General features: G+C 35.3%; 1 protein-coding gene across 2 annotated transcripts in view; it reads right to left on the bottom strand.

Annotated features, from left to right (window-relative positions):
• Positions 1-22,071, bottom strand: part of LOC125232499 (putative helicase mov-10-B.1) — a 40,138-nt gene extending 18,067 nt beyond the window's left edge. Inside the window, exons 1-2 of one of the 2 annotated variants that reach the window (XM_048138189.1) lie at positions 21,918-22,071; positions 788-932 (exon numbers count right to left, since the gene is read on the bottom strand). In XM_048138189.1, the coding sequence (XP_047994146.1) occupies positions 788-918 (131 nt within the window). In that variant the 5' untranslated portion in view covers positions 919-932; positions 21,918-22,071. Of the gene's footprint in view, positions 1-787; positions 933-21,610; positions 21,768-21,917 lie in introns of those variants that run through there. The other variant, XM_048138190.1, reaches the window with a different exon arrangement.
• Positions 22,072-23,256: the final 1,185 nt, after the last annotated feature.

Raw genomic sequence — 23,256 nt, 5'->3', positions numbered from 1 at the left:
AACATATTTATATGCTATACTATATATACATTAAACACTAACACTATACACATTTTACTAGATCACAGATAGTAAAACTATTGTAGGTATATGATACAAGAACAAAACTTAAGTATTAATGTTTCATATAAATAAATAAGTTATTTAATTGTCCATGAACTCTTCATCTTCGTCGTTAACCATGATATTTGCATTTCGAGATTCTACATAAGACACGTCTCTTACCACTCTTACGTGGTTGCTGGGGAGACAGTGATGGCGGATCTGCGTCAGCTACAAGCCGATAATTGGCAGGAAGCTCGGCAGGATCGGGATAAGTGGCGTGCTCTCGTTTTGGAGGCGAAGATCCTTTTTGGATCGCAGAGCTATATTAGTTAGTTACATAAAAAAAAAATTAAAAAAAATTAAAAATATTTTATTAACCAAGAGAATTAGTTTAAAATACAATTTGCAATTAATCGACGACTCCCACACTAGGCTAAGCCTGTATCGTGGAAGTCAGCTACATGCGTGATTTGACCAGATAACAGCGGCTTAAGAAAAAATAAGACACGTCACTTCTTAGGTAGAGGGACGCTGCGTCAAGTTTCTGTACACACATATATACATACATATAATCACGCCTGTGTCCCATAAAGGGGTAGGCAGAGCACATAAATTACTAAGTTGCAGTGCCACTCTTGTCAAAAATGGGTTGAAAGAAATCTAAATTGTGACATCTGTATACTACAAGTAAGTAAGTTTCTGTAGAGTGTAGTGTAAGTTTCTGTGTACTACAAATACGTACTTCTTATGCTTGTACTGGTGCAGGATCCGGTTGCAGATGTGCTTGGGCGTGTCCTCGTGGTCGAGCTCAGACTGCTCCTCGTACGCCTCGTCCACGACCCCGCAGAAGTCGCAGTACTGGGCGTCCTGCATGATGCCTCCTTCACCTGCGGTAACAGACCACTACAATTAATACTTTTCCAAGAACCACTTTTTGGAGCACGGTCTCGTGGTCTACCGACCGCCTGTTAGTCGTTTGCACGCCTGCATGCAGGTTGAATATGCATGGACAACTTAGCCATAACACCTAACTTGTTACTGTTAAGTGTTACTTGTTGATGATATTTCATTTCATTTTAATTAAAAGCTCATGGTAGCCATACTGTTTTTGGTAGGTATACATAAATACTGTATATGTATACATACATTACCTAAATACTGTATACTAACAATGTTAATGATATTATCTATTCTCGGTATTCGTCATGCAATTGTTGCGAATTGCGATAGACATTTAAAATATTATCTTATCTTTCCATTTACACATTTACTTCAAAATAAATTATTAAAACTAGTCTTTGTTTTAGACTTAGGTACTTTGAACTAAATACTATTGAAATAATTAGGATGAAATTAACTTAATTAACTACTATTGCTTGATAACTTTTAATAATTTCATAGGTATCTAATGGGTCGGAAACGCGCATGTGATACCCCTTGAGTTGAAGGCGTCCATAGGTTACGGTGACCGCTTTCCATCAGGCGGACCGCATGCCTGTTTGCCACCTACGTGGTATTAAAAAAAGGGTATAAAATTCAATTGTTAAAATGGCTTGGCGGCTTCAGTAAGCCATTGTGTAACACAGTATTACTATTTAACTTAAACCTGTTACAACTTAACTGAGTCATGACTAAGTTATGCTTTAGACATAACTATTATGATGAGTAACGACACTACTGATAACAGTACCGGATATTTTATCTTTAACGTATTTTCCTAACTGGGACCACTTATTCAACTTATCAACATAAACCAGCTGAGTGCAGTAAGTTAGAAAAAGCAATATGTATGCATTACACATAAAATATGTATTATTGGTTTGCTTACTGCTGCTATTTTATATTCATTCAAAAGAAGTCTACCTAGAGATTTTCCTATCCACATAAGACTTATCAATGTCTTAGAAAAACACTGTGTGTTAGGCAAATAAAATTTAATAATTGTGATTGAGATTTAAACCAAATTGAGTAAAATAATAGAGTATATTTTTCTGTGTATTACGTTTTAAGTACAAAAAAGAATAATTTCGATCTGAACCTAGCCTATCCCAAGCTTATAATTGATAACTGGCAAACAATGGAATATGTCCTGTATTAAGCACATTGGGCAGGACAAGGCTAGAGTTTAAAAACAAACAAAATTTCGCTAATGCATTTCTTAAATAAATATAATAATGAATTCAATAACAAGAAAACGAAATGTTCTCGTCCGACCAAAAGACATTCGAAAAAAAATATGTAACGGGATGGAATTTTGATATTAAAGAGAGTCACAGTGTTTTTAGAATACATTTTAACTGTTGGCTTGCTGCAGGTAAACCGTCCACGGGTCCATTGTTTGAAAACATGTGTGCTAGTCGTAGAATCTTTAAAAGTAAATTAAGATGGTGCCAAAAAAACGAAGAAAAAGTTAAATTAGATATCTTAGCCGAGTCCAGGAAAAATAAAAACTTTGCAAAATTTTGAAATGAAATTAAAAACCACAATTTTAGACCGCAATTACCAGTGAGCGTGGACGGCGTCCAGCAGCAGGCGCAGATAGCCGATATTTTTAGACAGAGGTTCAGGGTTTCTCCTAGATCAGTGCCGCCGTTTGTGCTTAACGACGCGCGACGTGGATCCGTTACTGCTCAACCACAGCAGCCTCTTCGCTTCTCTGCTGCAGACGTCGCAAAAGTGGTTAAAAGCATGAAGAGAGGCAAATCACCAGGCCATGATGACCTTAGCCTTGAGCACATTGTAACTAAACAACTTCATCTAGCTATAAATAAGAAACATTGCAAAGAACAAATGTTTAAATTGATGATTAAATGTAACTTTGTATCTATTTATTCATATAAAACTATGTCAGAATTAGAATGAATTAAATGATTACACAAAAATAATTAAGCTTTATAATCAGCGTATTATCGTCTATTGAAATTAGCGCCATCTTTCAGCAAATACTAAACATTAAGAACTACTGAGAGACGTACATGAATAGCGAATAGCGAGCGAAGTTATTGAACGGGCGAGCGATTGTAAAACAACTCCGTTAGATGGCGCTTGTTCAACAAAACACCTTATACAACGTGTATCTGCTAATACTCAAAACCTCACACTACACTTAGTAAAATAATTGCTAATTGCCATCATGAACTATAAAACTGTTTATTTGTGTGCGTCATTGTAAAACACTTTGAGGCTTTGTCACGGTGGATTTCGCAGTCGTAGTGGGCGGGTTTGAGCCAATATTGGGAGTGGCAGGGTTGTGATTGGGTGCGAGTTTGGTTTGTAGTGACTTATGATAAGCATTAGGATTGGAATGACAAGCAACGTCGGGCTCGTGGCGGGAAGGAGAGTTCGCCCAGGAAACTGGCCAGTGTTGACAACCCTAAATATTGAAAGGGGTGAGCAGCCTCTGGCGGTGCAATGTGTACATTGTTGTGTTGCAGGTACGGTGGAATAGACTTGTAAAAAGATGATTAATCATGTTGATTTGAATGGAAATATTACTTCCATCGGGATATGGTTCAGTCGATTCTGCTCTCGATTCTGAATAGGCGGTTTTCATATTTTTAGTGTTAAATGGAACACGGTGTATTTCAAGTATTTCAACTATTGCGCAATGCAATAAGTAGTTTAATTAGGTATAAACAATGATATATCTGTCTCTCTCTAAGTCAGGTGTGGAAACACCTGTGATAGGAAGCATCTTTTGCTGAGAAAACGTGGACTTTAATTCGTAGAGCGTATGGGTGTAAACAAAGCACTTATGATCTTTTTATTTTGGATATCGGCGTGTCCAGATAAAATGTCTAGAAATAATTTCACAGGTGCGTGTCCAGAAAAAATGTCCAGATTCGTGTCCTATAAATAGCTCCGGGAGCATTGTTTTGATTCATTATTTTTCGAGCATCAGGGACCGACAGTCGACTCTGGCCTAAAGTGTAAATTGTTTTAAATAGCGGGGAACCTCTGCCCAAATTTCTAAGTGTTTGATTTTATTGTGAATAAAATCTATGTTTTATTCTCGTAAAGTCAGCATTTGGGATAAGTGCTTAGAGTTGTTTAGCTCTGGTACTAATGGGTAGTGATTTCTGCTAAGTTTAAGTTATGTTTTACTAGAAGTATTGAAAGTTAGTGAGTGTTTACTTTATTCATGCCGTCTATCGTTTGGTTTTGTGGGGAACATATGTTCTTTTCAGAGCTTAATTTTGGATGGTAGATTCCGATTCGGTGGTGCAGGTTTATTGTCTTGTGCTATTGAGTTGGAGTTTATGTGAGTGAAGTGAACCGCTGACGATTCGGTTCTTCTTGTCAGAAGTTTCATTGTTATTGTGATAATCAAATTTAATGGTTAAAGTAAATAATACCTAATCAGTTCAAATTAAGTGAAGAATATTTAATTATAAAGCCAGATCGCTGCCCAGACAGACAGTTTGTTTAGCCTTGCATCGATTAACCTAGCGGCTGTTAAACTATTGATGCAAGGAGGTCCGTAGTTTTACCAATACAGAGGGTTAAATTGGCATTTTTCTCTTTACCAACATAGAAAAATGAAAATATCTCTTCCTCCCTGGTTCTTCAATGCCCAGCTGTTAGCCGAGAGCAAGGACATTATATGTGTCATTTGGAGTAATCCATGCTTGTTCAAAGCGGCAGTATTTGAAAGCCTTGTATATTTATTGTCATAAGTATATATCATATACACAATAGGGAACTATCCTACCCGATTGCCTCCCTGTCCACGGACGCCTGCATCGGGGGGGGATAAATACACAGACTTATAGGGTTTGCTTTCTTCAGTCTAGTCTGCTGAACTCTAGCGTAGTCAGTTTAGGTATACACCGCGTATGTTCTAAAACTCTGGGTCCATGGTGAGTACGAACAGAGTTTTTATCGTTTTAGAGTAGGGAACTTTCTATCTAGTAGGGTAGAATCACACACATCGATAGGTAGGGAAATAAATAAAGTTCTGTATAAAAACCTATCTTATCTAATAACTAAAAATAAATTAAATTCAAGATCTAAAATCATTGTGAACAAAATTACTGGGTGTTAGAAGGTATTTTATAAATAATATCGTGTGTTTATTCTTGGTATAATGAAACTTCAACATCATATTTATTATCAAAGTGTGAAAAAGCTTTGAGTTATTACTGTTTAATTCATCTAAGTGTAATTTGTAATTGTGGTAGCAATTTCTGATTCTTCATGTGACAGCGATCATTGAGTGTTAGCTGGGTTTGTTTAGGGACCAGTGGCATGCGGGCGCCGTCCACTGATGGAAAGCCGAAAACTCCGAGGAGTGATTAAGCTTACTTTTCTTGGGTTTTCAATTGGAAGCTTCTTACTCGGTGTATCGTTGAAACAGTGAAAGGGTCGAGAAGTTATGGTCTATTAGCAGTATCGGGGAAAAGGGGGGTTTAGCTAGGGAAAATGAAACAAAATAAAAGGGGGGTTAGTTCATAGATAGATAGCCCTTCTGGTTTGGCATAGGATTCTCAACAGAGCAGTTTGGTTGAGATGAGGAGTTTCAAACCACAACGCAAGCTTCGAGCCCAATTGAAACTACTAATAGGGCGTAGTGGATGATTACTAAAATATTTTTTATATTATTTACCATTTATAAACCAAAATTATGAATGTCTGGCGCCTATAGGTTTTTTCCTATTCAAGTTCGTATGTTACTTTGCTCGCACATCTTTCACAGGCGTTATTTAGCGTTAACATAATCTCCACGTCTTTTGCCTATTCGTCCAAGTTAACGTAATTTTCACAAAATTATGCTGAGTTTTAATTAGTGGGTTAAGTTATAATTAATCATATGAGTCCAATAGTCGTATCTACTTCGCATTAAAGAGTTTGGGTTGCTATGGTTCATATCGAGGGGTCCTTCTACTACCATTAGACGATCACAAGGCCAAATCTACGGGGTATTTTTAAAGGGCGGTTAGTTATAAGTATGTTTAGTCAAGTAAGTAAGTAAATAAGTGAGTGGGTGCGGAAGTTCGGTACAATTTTGGATAGGCCGTAACCAGGATGTGAGGTATTACCATAGGGTTTTCTTTTAATTATATGAGGTATATTTCATATACATTACAATACTAAACAGTAGCTCTTTTAGTTATAATGTGGGTGTGTTTGGTGGGGCGTCTCACGTTGTCGTTAGGTGGGACGCTTTGCCGAGGACACTCACATTTTGTTGATCGTGAAGCGGAGTGCGTGTGACTTTGACTATTGGACTCTAATTCTTTATTAAATACTTGTCAGATAGTCAATCACAAAATATTGACATGCCTTGAAGTGCAAACTCTTGACAAATATCATCTAATTCATGCAGTTGAGGGTTGAGTGAAAAGCAAACACTTGCATATCTTTAATTAAAAATAAACATAAATATGAAATCCACATTATTATTTTACAACTTAAACTTTTATTATATATTCAATATTCTAGTCTTAATAATGTAAGGTAGTGCTTTGGTCATATTGCTATTCGAAGTACATCTGTTGTCTGTCTTTTGCTGGCATAGTCATCTTCATCAGTCATCAAAGTTAGTCGGCCATTGTAAAACTCAGGAACCATTTTTTTATTCTACTAACTGCTTCTAGTCATCTGAAAATAGAGATAAATATGCATTAGTTGGTTGTAGGTACCTTTTACATTTCAAATTAAGTGGGTTTTATCTAAGTAGGCATAGATATAAGTAGGTATAGGCATAGAATATTTACAATAGTACAACTATAGGTTAGCAATATCTGTAGGATGCCATATACCTAAAAATCAGTCATGTACATACATGAGTTCCTTATTTTAAATAGCAGGGGGTGAGGCATTTCAAAACATTAGTACAATTTGCCAAAGTAGGAAATGGTTACAAGTAGATCAGCGGTAAACAAGATATGTCTAGTGGTCTAAAGATATGGGGGTGAAAGTCTACCCTATTGACAGCTGTAATGTCCTAGGGGCATTATATTTCATATTTAAATACTTAATGTCTTATTTATCATAGCTAGGAAACAATTGAATGGGGGTGAACATCTCCATAATCATTCGACAGATTATTTTGGAAATTTAATAAGGAAGTGACAATATTCCATAATTTCAACTTGTCCTGTTCCATTTATTAAGTAGTATTCACAATAATACTTCATTTCTACCTTTGCCCAAACAAGAAAGATAGGATGTGTACATACACACATGTACAGTAAGCCATACTGCGACTTAGGGCTTTTTCATACAATTTTTATGTTATTTCTCTAACAGTAGGCTATACATGTACTTATCTATGGCTAGAATAAGCTAAAGTAAGAGTAGTTTTAGTCTAAGGAAGTATGTAGGTACCTAATATTAAGCTTAGCAACACATTTGTAATTTTCCTTATATCGGGGTAGACAACGGTAGACAGTTGTCATGATGATCATATGGGCCGGTAATATGGCAGCATTCTTCACATTCTAGAAGTGGATGGGGTTCATCTTGTAGTCTGTAAAGCAAAACAGAGTAGGATATTAGATTATAGAAAGAATAGGCTAGATAGTTATAAGATTTTTAAGAATTTCAATTTTTTAGTATGAAGTTTCCGAGGAACTATTGATGATCAGTCAATGAGACATCTTGACTTGGGTTTTGGGTATCCACTCAAAGGAATATCTTAGCACCATTTTCAACACTATTTCAACTATACATTTATAGAAATACACAGGAAGTATTAAATTTCATGGAATACGAGTAAGCCATATGTACCAAACTTTTCACCGAGTCTGTCTGAGTAACTTTGATTTCTAAAATATACCTGGGTGTTTAATTAGGTTATAAATAAGTTATCTAGATTTAATTTAACTGGTTTAGAGTAGAATAATGTTAGCTCACAGGATTAGAATATGATATTTAATGCTGAAAATATTACTCTTAGGAAGATATCCGTCTGTCTTGAGCGGCAAACATGAGTAAAAAACTTATATAGATATACACAGTTAAAATAAGGATTAGTGATATATTAAGGTCAGGTCTAAGCATAAGTTTAGTATAAAATTAGGTACTTACTTTGAAAGTTAGTCATCATTCATCGCCATCAGGAATATCTTTATCACATTGTAATATTGCCAGTTTCATTCCATAATCCCATCAAGTACCAAGAGAACATTTTAGTGGGTAGTAAACTTGCTGAAAAACAAATAAACTTGTAAATATTATTCATTGAAACAGAGCAAAGTAGGTTCACTTAGTATCCATTATTTTAGAAGCATAAAGAGTAAGTTTAAGTAACAGGTTTTATAGATAATCGGTCTTAGGGGAAAGTAGTGCAAATGATAGTCTGTTACTATAAGTTCCAAGTAGGTCTGGGATCTTACCTTCCTTGCAAAGTTGCTTTTCGAGTAGGCAACTTAATTCACTTTGTCAGTGGAGGCATACCTCTTTAAGACATCTTTTGTATGGCTGTATGTTCATTAGATTGTGAATTTGAGCACTAGATTTTCTATTATCGTGATGAGAAACACAGTAAAACACATGTCAAGGTTCCAATGCATTCATATCCTCCAACGCGGTCGTTCATATTGTTTATAAATAGAGTTATGTCAATTTCATAACCTCAATTTCGAAGATCACAATTTACATTATAATTCGGATTTTTAGTTTGATAAAACAGAATCACTTTGTCGTCAGCATCATTTGAGAGCAACGAGTATCTAGGGCAATGATTTCTTTGCATTTTCTTATTTCGTCTACTCTTGCATTTTCTTGCAAAAATGACAAAATGGCGTATACGCTGATGAATGGACGGAAGATCGGCGTCGGCGCTGTTTCGATTTGTCATTTGTTTAAGCAGATTTAAAAATGACGCGGTTATTTAAGTAATTCTAATTGAAGATCACGCGATTAATGACGAGTTTAAAGAAGAACAAAAGCAATGTCGTGCCAAGAAAATATTATTAAAACACATTTAAGTCAACGGAAGTTAGTACCGATCTGATATTGCCATAAGTCAAATTGTGTCCCATTAATCTGGCGAAAAATTAAATATTTATTCATTGTAGAAATTAGAAATCATATTTTGTCATAATCTTATTAAAATCGACATACCGTAACGAGAAGTACCTAATTTCGAGAAGTATTTGCTTATTTTACCTTTTCGATTGAAATCTTTAACTTCCGCAATCGAAACTACCTTTTAACTACGAGTTTCTAACATAGATGGCGTGCAACAACGATTCTTTACTTCGACTCTTTTGATCGTAAAATATGGATGACGTTAGTAGTCACGAAAAATGTCGATAAGTTCGTGTAGTTTGACGTTTGCAAAACAAACAAGAGCCGGCTAATTTGAGGTTAGTTTGGATAAATTACGGTTTTGTGGAAAGAAAGTAATGTAAGTTAGTTCAAATTCAGTGAATATGCGTTTATTTTATTTGTACAAGTGGTTGGTAGCGTTATATCGCCGACTCGAGAGCCAAAAGTGTGTGTAAAGTGACGACGTATTGTTTAAAACCAAAAATTGTGTTTACGATTGTTCAAAAGAAAAAAATGCAGTTTATGTGTGGGAAGGAAGTGTTTAAAATAATTATTATTTAGCATCAGTGAAGTGTAATGGTGAATAGTGCTGTTCAGTGTCTAAAATTCTGCAAGAAAAATGCACAAAGCAAGTGAGTACAAATACTAACAAATATTACCTAGTATTTAGTCGAAACAGTGATTGATTTGGTATGGTTTTTAGAAACTGATTGTATATGACATTCTATTACATATTATTCCTTCTTATTACATACAATTTTACGGAAATAGTGCGCTGAAAACATTTCAAATTTCAACAATATTGATTATTTTAGATTTCAAATGTGTTTTGTATCTTAGAAAAGTTTTAATTTGTGATAAGAGTATTCATTACATATAATTTCAAGTTCGTGAATTAAGTAAAACAAAATGTTTCAAGTAAACTTAAACTTTACATAAAATAATTGGGAATTTATAAAATATCTTCGTCCGTTAGTTATTTGATTGCTAAATTCAACCGGTTTCTTAATTCGTTCGTAGCTCAGTTAGTACAGGGGTTGACTAATGTATGGGACGGTTCATGCAAGGGTGGGTGTTCGAATCTTACTTTTGCTTCACTTTTTGTAATTTTTATTTTGAAATCCTATTCTATAATATTTTGTTTTTATAGTTACGACTTTGATTTGTTTATTGTTTTGAAAAAAAAAAATAGATAGTGTTTTTTTTTTTTTGTAAATTATGTTAAAAAACTGAAGGAAGGTGGTTTTCACAACAAGTTTTAGGGAGTAGTTAATGTTACTAATGTGGTATTTCATTAGTTACAATTCAAGTGAGAGATATTTTTGGAAAACTGGAAGTAGGTATTGCTCAAAAACTTGCCATTGATTGGATAAATAAGGACTAGTCAACTTTGGAGATGAAGAAAATATTGATTGGTTTGAAGTTGCTTGCTGTGTTCAAGAGTAAATGACTGGATCTTCTGCGGTTATCTTAATTGTGTTCAAGTTTGCAGCATGTCTTCAAGAAGAGATTCATGTTTTCCTGAGTTATGACACCGACTGAGAAGAGAATAGATAGGAAAAAGTTGAAATACCTACTTATCTGGAACCAGAAGCACTAGAAATTCTTTCTAAGAGCCTTATGCCTCTATTGAGGACTAACAGGATCTAATCATCATCATCATAACTATCTACTCAAGAATTCATCATTGAACAATAAGGACTTGCCAAGTAAGAAGAAAAAAAATAGGGAAGAAAATAATTTAGCTGCTAGCTGTACCTATTCAAGATAAATGACTGGATTTACTATTGTAACATTAAAATCTACAGCGTACCTTCGGAAAGGATTACACAATTTCTTGGGCTATGGATATCATCTGAAGAAATTTATAAGTAGGTACTTATGTACTTATGTTAGGTAGTAGTATTGTTTTCCTATGCTAATAAATAATTGAATAATATTGTTTCTAACGGGTGGGCAACGCGCATACGACCACGGGCGGACCGTTTGCCTATTTGCCACCAACGGGATATGAATATATATATGTAATTAATCTGTTGTTTTTTATAACCTATCTCTGCCATTTTTAGTTTCTTTTTCATTCGGTCCATTGTTTGCTGGGAGTGATACTGGGACTGGGCTGGTTTCGTGTGCTCAGCCTACCCCCTTTTGTGACGTGCGGGTGTGATTGCATGTATGTATATTGACCCAAATTTATCCTCTTCACAATATATTTATAGCAAATATTTCACGTATCTTAAATTTCGAATCATACCGCTTATCTTTACTTAAAAGTTTCATGTCATGTTTACAGTTTCATGTCGTATTTCGAATCTTTTCCACATTATTGAAAAAAAAAAAAATTATAATTAAGTATGTATACATGTTAATTCAGTCTTTTGGTGTATTAAATATTATTTGACCGAGTATTGACTTGTGATATTTGTTGGCGAATAGGAGACAATTTAGTTAGGCATGTTGCTATTGCTTATCTTTGGCATTATGTTGAATACGTAAAATCAAGATCTTGATAAATATTAAGTATCCTTCATTAAATTATTGTTTAGATATTCATTTGTATGCCTTAAAAAAAAAAGGGGAAAATAGAGACAACAGTCTAGATATATGCCTTAAAAAAGGGGAAATAGAGACAATAGTCTAGATATTAGTAGGTAGGGAACTATGTTATTCTCTTTGTGTATTGGAATACCTATATTCATTTGATATTTTTGTAATTAGTGTTTTTGTATTTAACCAAGTTGGACCTTCATATATTTCATACTTTTTCTTTGGGACTATACTTACACCTTGGCAAGATAATGATTACATTTTTTATAGTTTTTCATTACCTTTTTTGCATATTAAATTAACTATGTAGTTTTCATCATATTTCCATGGTACATGTAGGTACAGTTGCGCACGGGCATAGGGGAAGATGTGGAGGAATCGTCCTGCCTGGGGATTAACAGAGTTTTTGGTGACATATTTTACTTCTATCTTTTACATTTATTTTTATATGTTTATGTGTCTGTATATGTGTGTAGCTCTGGTCGTGAGAGTGTTGCGGGCTGGAGTGTTTTAGTTACTCTGGCGGAACGTCGCGATTTGACTTAAACCAGTTGGCGATATTTGATTTTCATCCCACATTGCGGAAAGTACTTCAACGTTTTAATGAAATAACAGCAGCGGGGTATTCGAAATTTGTAATTGAATGATTTGCGTTTAGTAATTATAAAAAAGAAATGAATAGAGGATCTCATAAAGTTAGATTATTCTTATTTTATGACAGGGTAGAATGGGGTAGGATGGGATAGGTAAACTTTTAAAAATATTATGTAGTAATTTATTTCCATTTTATTATTTATTTTGATTACTTTTAAAGGTTCTGGCTGTCTTTAGAAGTCGTGTGAAAGCGTGAATGAGGAGGATTGATTGTGTGTATGTGTACAAGTTAGAGATGATGAATGCTTACAGGTGTATGAGTGTTTGTGAATGGCTAGATTTGATGGATGTTAGATAAGAAGGATGTCTCCAATTTATTTTATGGTATGAGTGGATTGATAGAGACAGACAGGGCTGGAAAGTGGTCAAAACTAGGTTGGTCAGAATTTGCAGGGGAAAATACAACGGGAGGGATTCTGGGAACACATTAGCCATAAAATTCTTATTGGTTAGGTTAAAATCCAATGGATTCGACCCATTTAAAGGGTAGTATTTTGTGGTTACTACTTCACAAGGTATGACAACTCGAACGAAATCCACACACCTCATCTTGAATGGGATGTATTTGACATCTGACATATATAAGAGCCATAATCGTCTGGTGAGAACGAGGCTCTTATTACAAATTGTTTATCTGTTATGAGTTCAAAGATGTGAAGTTTAGTATCATCAAATAATTTTGTCATTTGTTCCAATAATTCTATAGCATCGGCAAAAGTGATATTGTACCATATTGAGGTACGTGCTTGTCATTTAAGGTTTGTTTATATATAAAAAAAAAAAAAATACACTCGAACAAGCCTTAAGTCGATTTATCTTATTCAAGTATGAGACATGCGCCAAAACATGTGGCTGGGAGTGGTTAAGTAGAGAAGTTGGTTTGAGTTTCGACAATGGAAATTGAAGGCTTTGGTCTTACAAGGAAGGATCAAAAGGTTTCTTCGTATCTGCATGGGAAGTTTTTGTGATTCTCATTGAAATTACTAGCAGGAGGGTAATAATTCTGGTCCAACAGTGTGGATGGAAGGAAAATTCGCCGCGACCAGGGGATGAGCTAGCAAAAACGGGTTAATAGGACCTAACAGATTCACAACCTGTTATCTCTGGCAGAGAGAAGTGGCTGGGATCATGGTTCTCAGGGTTCACTGTCGAGATTCTGATAGACTGATTTTAAAACTGAGTCATTGGCAGTCGCATAGTATTGGAAAACACACTACATGTTTAGAAATGGGAGGGACATTTTCGACCAAACTAGAGATAGGTATATATTTTTCTTTTTATTTACATTCATGGTATTGGTTCTTTGAGTACAGGAAGCTGATTTATAGAATAGATTAAGTTTATTTCATGGATGACGTTTGTGATCCATTAAATTAACTGAATCGGGGGTGAAACTGTAACTAAACAACTTCATCTAGCTATAAATAAGAAACATTGCAAAGAACAAATGTTTAAATTGATGATTAAATGTAACTTTGTATCTATTTATTCATATAAAACTATGTCAGAATTAGAATGAATTAAATGATTACACAAAAATAATTAAGCTTTATAATCAGCGTATTATCGTCTATTGAAATTAGCGCCATCTTTCAGCAAATACTAAACATTAAGAACTACTGAGAGACGTACATGAATAGCGAATAGCGAGCGAAGTTATTGAACGGGCGAGCGATTGTAAAACAACTCCGTTAGATGGCGCTTGTTCAACAAAACACCTTATACAACGTGTATCTGCTAATACTCAAAACCTCACACTACACTTAGTAAAATAATTGCTAATTGCCATCATGAACTATAAAACTGTTTATTTGTGTGCGTCATTGTAAAACACTTTGAGGCTTTGTCACGGTGGATTTCGCAGTCGTAGTGGGCGGGTTTGAGCCAATATTGGGAGTGGCAGGGTTGTGATTGGGTGCGAGTTTGGTTTGTAGTGACTTATGATAAGCATTAGGATTGGAATGACAAGCAACGTCGGGCTCGTGGCGGGAAGGAGAGTTCGCCCAGGAAACTGGCCAGTGTTGACAACCCTAAATATTGAAAGGGGTGAGCAGCCTCTGGCGGTGCAATGTGTACATTGTTGTGTTGCAGGTACGGTGGAATAGACTTGTAAAAAGATGATTAATCATGTTGATTTGAATGGAAATATTACTTCCATCGGGATATGGTTCAGTCGATTCTGCTCTCGATTCTGAATAGGCGGTTTTCATATTTTTAGTGTTAAATGGAACACGGTGTATTTCAAGTATTTCAACTATTGCGCAATGCAATAAGTAGTTTAATTAGGTATAAACAATGATATATCTGTCTCTCTCTAAGTCAGGTGTGGAAACACCTGTGATAGGAAGCATCTTTTGCTGAGAAAACGTGGACTTTAATTCGTAGAGCGTATGGGTGTAAACAAAGCACTTATGATCTTTTTATTTTGGATATCGGCGTGTCCAGATAAAATGTCTAGAAATAATTTCACAGGTGCGTGTCCAGAAAAAATGTCCAGATTCGTGTCCTATAAATAGCTCCGGGAGCATTGTTTTGATTCATTATTTTTCGAGCATCAGGGACCGACAGTCGACTCTGGCCTAAAGTGTAAATTGTTTTAAATAGCGGGGAACCTCTGCCCAAATTTCTAAGTGTTTGATTTTATTGTGAATAAAATCTATGTTTTATTCTCGTAAAGTCAGCATTTGGGATAAGTGCTTAGAGTTGTTTAGCTCTGGTACTAATGGGTAGTGATTTCTGCTAAGTTTAAGTTATGTTTTACTAGAAGTATTGAAAGTTAGTGAGTGTTTACTTTATTCATGCCGTCTATCGTTTGGTTTTGTGGGGAACATATGTTCTTTTCAGAGCTTAATTTTGGATGGTAGATTCCGATTCGGTGGTGCAGGTTTATTGTCTTGTGCTATTGAGTTGGAGTTTATGTGAGTGAAGTGAACCGCTGACGATTCGGTTCTTCTTGTCAGAAGTTTCATTGTTATTGTGATAATCAAATTTAATGGTTAAAGTAAATAATACCTAATCAGTTCAAATTAAGTGAAGAATATTTAATTATAAAGCCAGATCGCTGCCCAGACAGACAGTTTGTTTAGCCTTGCATCGATTAACCTAGCGGCTGTTAAACTATTGATGCAAGGAGGTCCGTAGTTTTACCAATACAGAGGGTTAAATTGGCATTTTTCTCTTTACCAACATAGAAAAATGAAAATATCTCTTCCTCCCTGGTTCTTCAATGCCCAGCTGTTAGCCGAGAGCAAGGACATTATATGTGTCATTTGGAGTAATCCATGCTTGTTCAAAGCGGCAGTATTTGAAAGCCTTGTATATTTATTGTCATAAGTATATATCATATACACAATAGGGAACTATCCTACCCGATTGCCTCCCTGTCCACGGACGCCTGCATCGGGGGGATAAATACACAGACTTATAGGGTTTGCTTTCTTCAGTCTAGTCTGCTGAACTCTAGCGTAGTCAGTTTAGGTATACACCGCGTATGTTCTAAAACTCTGGGTCCATGGTGAGTACGAACAGAGTTTTTATCGTTTTAGAGTAGGGAACTTTCTATCTAGTAGGGTAGAATCACACACATCGATAGGTAGGGAAATAAATAAAGTTCTGTATAAAAACCTATCTTATCTAATAACTAAAAATAAATTAAATTCAAGATCTAAAATCATTGTGAACAAAATTACTGGGTGTTAGAAGGTATTTTATAAATAATATCGTGTGTTTATTCTTGGTATAATGAAACTTCAACATCATATTTATTATCAAAGTGTGAAAAAGCTTTGAGTTATTACTGTTTAATTCATCTAAGTGTAATTTGTAATTGTGGTAGCAATTTCTGATTCTTCATGTGACAGCGATCATTGAGTGTTAGCTGGGTTTGTTTAGGGACCAGTGGCATGCGGGCGCCGTCCACTGATGGAAAGCCGAAAACTCCGAGGAGTGATTAAGCTTACTTTTCTTGGGTTTTCAATTGGAAGCTTCTTACTCGGTGTATCGTTGAAACAGTGAAAGGGTCGAGAAGTTATGGTCTATTAGCAGTATCGGGGAAAAGGGGGGTTTAGCTAGGGAAAATGAAACAAAATAAAAGGGGGGTTAGTTCATAGATAGATAGCCCTTCTGGTTTGGCATAGGATTCTCAACAGAGCAGTTTGGTTGAGATGAGGAGTTTCAAACCACAACGCAAGCTTCGAGCCCAATTGAAACTACTAATAGGGCGTAGTGGATGATTACTAAAATATTTTTTATATTATTTACCATTTATAAACCAAAATTATGAATGTCTGGCGCCTATAGGTTTTTTCCTATTCAAGTTCGTATGTTACTTTGCTCGCACATCTTTCACAGGCGTTATTTAGCGTTAACATAATCTCCACGTCTTTTGCCTATTCGTCCAAGTTAACGTAATTTTCACAAAATTATGCTGAGTTTTAATTAGTGGGTTAAGTTATAATTAATCATATGAGTCCAATAGTCGTATCTACTTCGCATTAAAGAGTTTGGGTTGCTATGGTTCATATCGAGGGGTCCTTCTACTACCATTAGACGATCACAAGGCCAAATCTACGGGGTATTTTTAAAGGGCGGTTAGTTATAAGTATGTTTAGTCAAGTAAGTAAGTAAATAAGTGAGTGGGTGCGGAAGTTCGGTACAACATACTCTTTTCAGGCGACTTGATCTATGAGAAACTTTGTACCTTATTTAACTTATGTTTGCGATACTCTTATCTTCCTGCCGACATGATACGTACTATCGTCGTCCCGATTGTCAAGAACCGAACAGGAGATTTGTCGTCATCGGCTAACTACCGGCCAATCTCCCTCGGAACGGTAGTGGGCAAGATATTTGAGCGGCTGCTGCAGCCTAGACTGCTTCAGACGCTAGGCATAGACGACGCGCAGTTTGGTTTCCGTCCCGGTCTCTCGACTGATTCCGCGATCGTAAGTCTGAAGCATGCTGTGGACCATTATGTTAGTAATAACACAACGGTCTACGCATGCTTCCTCGACCTTAGCCGTGCGTTTGACCTTGTGAATTATGAAATTCTGTGGGGTAAGATGCGCGGCTCAGGAGTACCTGAGGACTTGGTAAGAGTCTTTGAGTACTGGTACGGAAACCAAACCAATTATGTGAAATGGGGCGACACGACATCTAATAGTTACATATTAGAATGCGGGGTACGTCAAGGTGGACTTACTTCTCCGGACCTCTTTAACCTTTACGTCAATGATTTGATGGGGAGGCTGAGGGGCACTGGAGTCGGTTGTCACGTAGGCGATGTCTGTATTAACAGTCTCAGCTACGCTGACGATATGGTGCTGCTCAGCCCCTCCATCAAGGGTCTGAGAAAGCTGGTGTCAGTCTGTGAGGATTATGTAAATTCTCACGGGCTGATTTATAATGTGGCGAAAACAGAACTGATGGTCTTTAAGGCTGGAAGGGGCCCGGAGAATATACCGGAAGTTCGATTGAATGGAGAGAAGCTGCGTATTGTGCAGCGGTTCAAATATCTTGGCCATATACTGACGGATGACATGAAGGACGACAGTGACATGGAAAGAGAGAGAAGAGCCCTGGCTGTTCGTGGCAACATGATAGCCCGCAGGTTTGCCGGGTGTAGCAGGGGAGTCAAATGTACATTATTTAATGCATATTGTCTCTCTTTCAACTGTGGGTCAGGTACAGCAGGAAATCGTACAGCGCCATCCGTGTACAGTATAATAATATATTCCGGACATTGATGGGGCTGCCGCGTTCCTGTAGTGCCTCCACCATGTTTGCGGAAGCCAGAACCCCTGACTTCTTCGCTGTGATGCGGGCGCGCATTGCGTCCTTCTGGGAAGGGATGCGCTGCTCACGAAACACTATCCTGTCATCAGTGTATCGCAACACTAGTTGTAATTTGTTTAGGCACTGGCTTTCTGTGCACCTAGACGGGAACAAGAAATAGTGTACAACTATTTAAAATTGTTTAACTTTTAAGTTTAGTTTTATTTTATTTTAATATTAAGTATTCCTGTTGGCTAAAAAATCTAAATTTTACTGATATGCGTGTACAACTGTATGTGTTGCCTGAAATAAAACTTTATTTATTTATTTTATTTTTTTATTTTTATAACCAACCACACCGATCCACACCTTCACTATTCAAATTTTGATGCTGGTGAAGTGAGTGTTAAATATTTAAACCACAGTCATTAGTAAATCAATAGAATAATCAATTAATCACCAACCAGTTTAGATAGTAAATGTATCTGATAAAGTAATCATTATCTCTAAGTAGTTTATTATTTAAGTTAAATGTTTATTGTTTATCCTTGCAAATTATCCACTTTGAACTGATTTAGTTTATCTTAATTTTTAAAAATCCTACTTAGAGTATGTTAGATAATATGTATATTATAACATTGGATTTTAGTTTTTTAGATACGTGATTTAGATTATGAGTACTTGAGTAGACTGCTCTGCGATGCTTTTGCACTTTTCGATAATAGTTATGTACCTACATACCAATATAAGTAATTTTCTCATAAAGCAAAATTTTACATTTCTTTGATGAAATATAGTTATTTAAACATAAGTAATGCTTATTAAATGTGGCTTTCCAAGTTTCCACCACAGAAGACTGCGAAAGCTACAAGTATATACAAGAAGGTTATTTATATTGAATATCCAACAAGTTTAAATCAAAAGGGCCTTATCACAGATGCAACATAAGAAACCTTTACTAATGGAAACCTACAAATTACATTCCAATTAGATAAGTGAAAGTGCTCATGAACTCTAATGATTCACATCTGGTAAATACTATTTGGGCCATTTTATTCAAAGTTGTCCCCCCGAAAAAAGTTGATATGAAAATGAAACCGATAGAAATTTATTAAAAGCTATTTTTATAGATTCTTTAATAAATAAATTTATATAAAATATAGAAGGTTCACTTGACTTTTAAGTAATTAATGAAAAAAATATGTTTTTGTTGAGTTGAGGGGAAGCGAGTGTTCCGTTCCGCAACCAAATTTAATCGCAGATAATGTAAATATAAAAGGTTTGGGAATTTTACAATATGATTATTATTCATTCTAAAATAACAAATGAAGAAATTACACTTTCATTTTCACATAAATGCGGACTACTATTTTTTTAAACCCATATATATATCCGTTCCGTTACTTTCAGTACAAAATAGAGGAGAATTTTTAAGATTACTATACTGTTTCACAAGTTTATAGGATGCCATCACTTGTAATCAATAGGTTAAACGTTATTATTTCAATATAAAATAACGGAAACGTAGTTTAATAACAAATTGTATTTAATTTTTGCAAATAAAACTATATTGAAACATGAGACAGTAACGGATCTGACTGTATGGGTAACGGATGAAAGCTAAGGTCTCGTCTACACTTGAACGTGGGTACCTAAGACCTCCAAAGCATATCGCGAGTAATGACTAAAACAACCGGAGTGTGTAATCCGTGATTGATTACCATATTTTAGATGAGTTAGTTTTAATCCCATACGTTTTTCTTTTATTTCCCGCAATCAAATTAAACTAAAACATCACATTAAAACCACGTGAATACCGCTTTATACTTCCATTCCGATACGTTTTTCTTTCCGCCTATACGAAACCAACGATCTAGTATCGGATCGGAAGTAACGGAACGCTACCTCCGGCGATCTTGTTTTTAATTGGCTTATTTGGTTTCAATATTAGTGCTTTGTTTTAGGAATCGATGTTAAAAGGTTGCATATTACGTATTTACCCGCAAATTTGGTTTCGGGAGGTGGAATGAGAAAATGTTACCCCTGAGTACGAGCTACTTTGATGCGTGTTTGGCGGCAACTGGCAAATGCAAGATGGCGGTATTGAGTAGTTTTAAATTAATTTTGCCAAGCTGAATAAAATGCTACCAAATGTTAGGAACTTTCTTTTAATTTTAACAGTCATTCTGCGGTTTCGGAATGGAAAATTCCACAATTACCAGATTCCGTCTCGGCAAATTATACTTAATTTTAAATAGTACGTTTATTTATTAACATGAAATATTTTATAACATAATAGCGTATAACTCAATCTTTTCAAATTATGCCGTCATCAATATTTAGTACAATTAGTTATAGAATAAAATCCATAACAAAAACGATATTTGCCGTGGGACAGCAAAAAATTGCCCATTTTTTATCACATTATAATTTTTAACAAATACATAATTATAATAAAAATTTAAATGAATATTGTAAATTACTGTCAACTAAATTTGGGTTCGAATAAAAAATAGTCTTCATTAGTTTAGACTCTTTAAACACGCTAAATATTATATCAAAAGTATGGGACAAGCCAAAAACGGGGTGGACAACTTTGAAAAAAATGGCCCATTTGGTTGTAGTAATTATTTGATATATTTCTAGTACTGTATAATATCAAAGTGGATAAAATAGTAGATATAATGGTTTTCTTTTTTTTTTTCAATCTTTATTTGGGGGCTTTTTCGTTTTAAGAAAATGTCGCCCCTACAGAACCAAGGACTTAATTAACAGAGTTAAAATTTAAAATAAACTAAAAACAATAACATTATACATTTCTGTCCAATAGACCACATTTAACCAGGTTTGAAATATTGGTTTTCATTACAACATTTTTGTCAATATGAAAATGCTTGTATCAGTAGGCCCTTAAATTAACAACTTCGAGCTGCCAAACACCAGACCTAAACATTGCTCAAGTTGTGAGTGCTACGGCTATGCAAAACATGGGAACACTTACAAACATGTAGCCATAACTCTCTGAGTATCAAAATAATATGTTGTCCATGCATCTAGTAGTCAAGAGGTATTGTCGGACGGGCCAGTATACCAAATGAGCAGGATAGACTTGAATGTGGAAAACAATGAATAGGAATGATGAGTTTTTTTATTGGGCTCCTTACTGTGTTTCTATCAATTTGTCATTGAGTATACTCAGTCAAAGATACATTTTACATAAATTCTCACATCAAAATAAAACAACAGAATTTTGGTCACTGCTAAATATGTGTCTGATAAAAGTGATAAATTTGGTATTGAAAATAATTACTTAAGTTTTAAATGACTATGATTCTGTATGTATGAATACAAACAACTTTTTTATTATTGTGACTTACCAGGTAAGTAGATTTGGATTATTTTTCATTAATAAAATATTAAGTAGAAGGTAAAATATGAGCAAATAATAATTATATTGCATGCACTTTGTAAAAAAATAACCTTTGTTTGCACTTTTATAAATTACATATGAAACAAATATTTTACTGTTATTTTAATGCAACAAAGATTGTGGGTAGGTAGGACAATTAATAATTTCTGACATTCGGGAACCTACTTGTAGTTGAATTCGTAGGCTAAAACTGCACTGTCAAATGGTATATTTACACGGTATTTTATATGATTAAAATAATTGCTGAATAATCGCGCGTATTATTAGCAGAATAATCTACACTGCGCCGAAGACACGGTCCGCGCGGTAAACCAGACTCAAATGCAATTATAGCTAAACATGTTTTATCTGGCTAGAGCTTTTTTTATACACTGTAGAATGTCAGTACATGTACTCGACTGAGTGGACTTCCCCTAACAAAGACAATGAACATAACAAGAGCCATCGCAGAATAATACAAAATAAAACTTACCACACTGCTAAGAAAGTCTTACATACGTAGAATTATTTAAATCGTAACAACTGAGAAGTATGGACGCAGTAACAAAAACGTATTTAATTATTTTCTTGACGATACTTTAGAAATTAATTCGCAGCACGAAAAACCGCCACCACCGGCAGATACAGACAGTGACAGTGACAGACTGACAGTGACAGTAGCTTGGCAGGAATGGCAGCTCACAGATAAGATAGTTAAATCTCCCGCGGAGATGCTGTCAAACCTTAATCCCCTGGTTATGTTGGTAGTATGTTTTAAGTTCTTATTTTAGTTTCTTTGGATTTAAGTAAAACATTTTAATCAAAAGTAAATATCAATTTATTAAAACGGTAATTAATACATTAAATATTTCATATTTAAATGTAATATAATGAGATCATTTCGTTACAATTAGAGATCACAATGATTAGTATGCCTATAAGATGCTTATTTTTAAAGACAAACCATTTTATTCCCATAAATTTGTAATATAGGGAATTATGTATTACGTTCTATGATTTTTAGGTAAGTACAGCATCCAGTTTAAATTGAAAGATCACGTCGATTCCTGAGCGGGTATCTGTCGTAAGGGTTTATTAAGTGCAGCTGACCGGTCTTGTAGGGGTTGCCGAGACCTAAAAAAAGATAAAAGGTATTTACTTTTAATTTATTAATACTTTTGAGTGTGCGATTAAAATCAATGCTTTATGAAGTATATTCAATCAAACGGTTGCCATCAGAATAACAGCGGCCAAGGTGATAAAAAGGTCATGCCATGCACGCACACCAAAGTTACCCAAAGACAAGGTGAGCCATAAGTAAGTGTGAGAAAGAAGATAAGATGCGGCACACCTTGACTTTGGTCCGGCGCAGTAATCTGCACTATCACCTAAGATGTTGTTTGTTGATAATGTTGATACCACTAACCTATGCATTTTCCAGTAACGCTGGAGCAAGTCGAGCCTGGAGCGCACTTCCAGCCGAATTCATCGTTGTCCAGTTTCTCGGTGCACGGCTCATCAGGGCCCTAGAAAAAGAGAATCGAAGATTTGAAGATAGTTCATCTGAGAATAAAATAGTAAGAACCTCTACGGCAATTTTAGAATTAGGTATGTGATAAATGTTTAAAATAAGCGCATGTAAGTATCCTCGTATGTATATCGTTTAGGTTTGCGAGTAGCTAGCATCCCACGAAGCTGTAATAATTTTAAACGGAAATGATGACGTTTACTTATGCATCAAAATCTTGCTTTCATGCCTAACATTTTTTGCTGTCCATCCGGTAGAAAGTGTCTGATTTAAAATGAAGTTTTTATAAGCATTTTATTACATT

The sequence above is a fragment of the Leguminivora glycinivorella genome, chromosome 13 (assembly GCF_023078275.1).
Source record: "Leguminivora glycinivorella isolate SPB_JAAS2020 chromosome 13, LegGlyc_1.1, whole genome shotgun sequence".
Lineage (NCBI taxonomy): Eukaryota > Metazoa > Arthropoda > Insecta > Lepidoptera > Tortricidae > Leguminivora > Leguminivora glycinivorella.
Note: the sequence above shows the minus strand (reverse complement) of the source record. Positions and strands in the feature narration are given on the sequence as shown.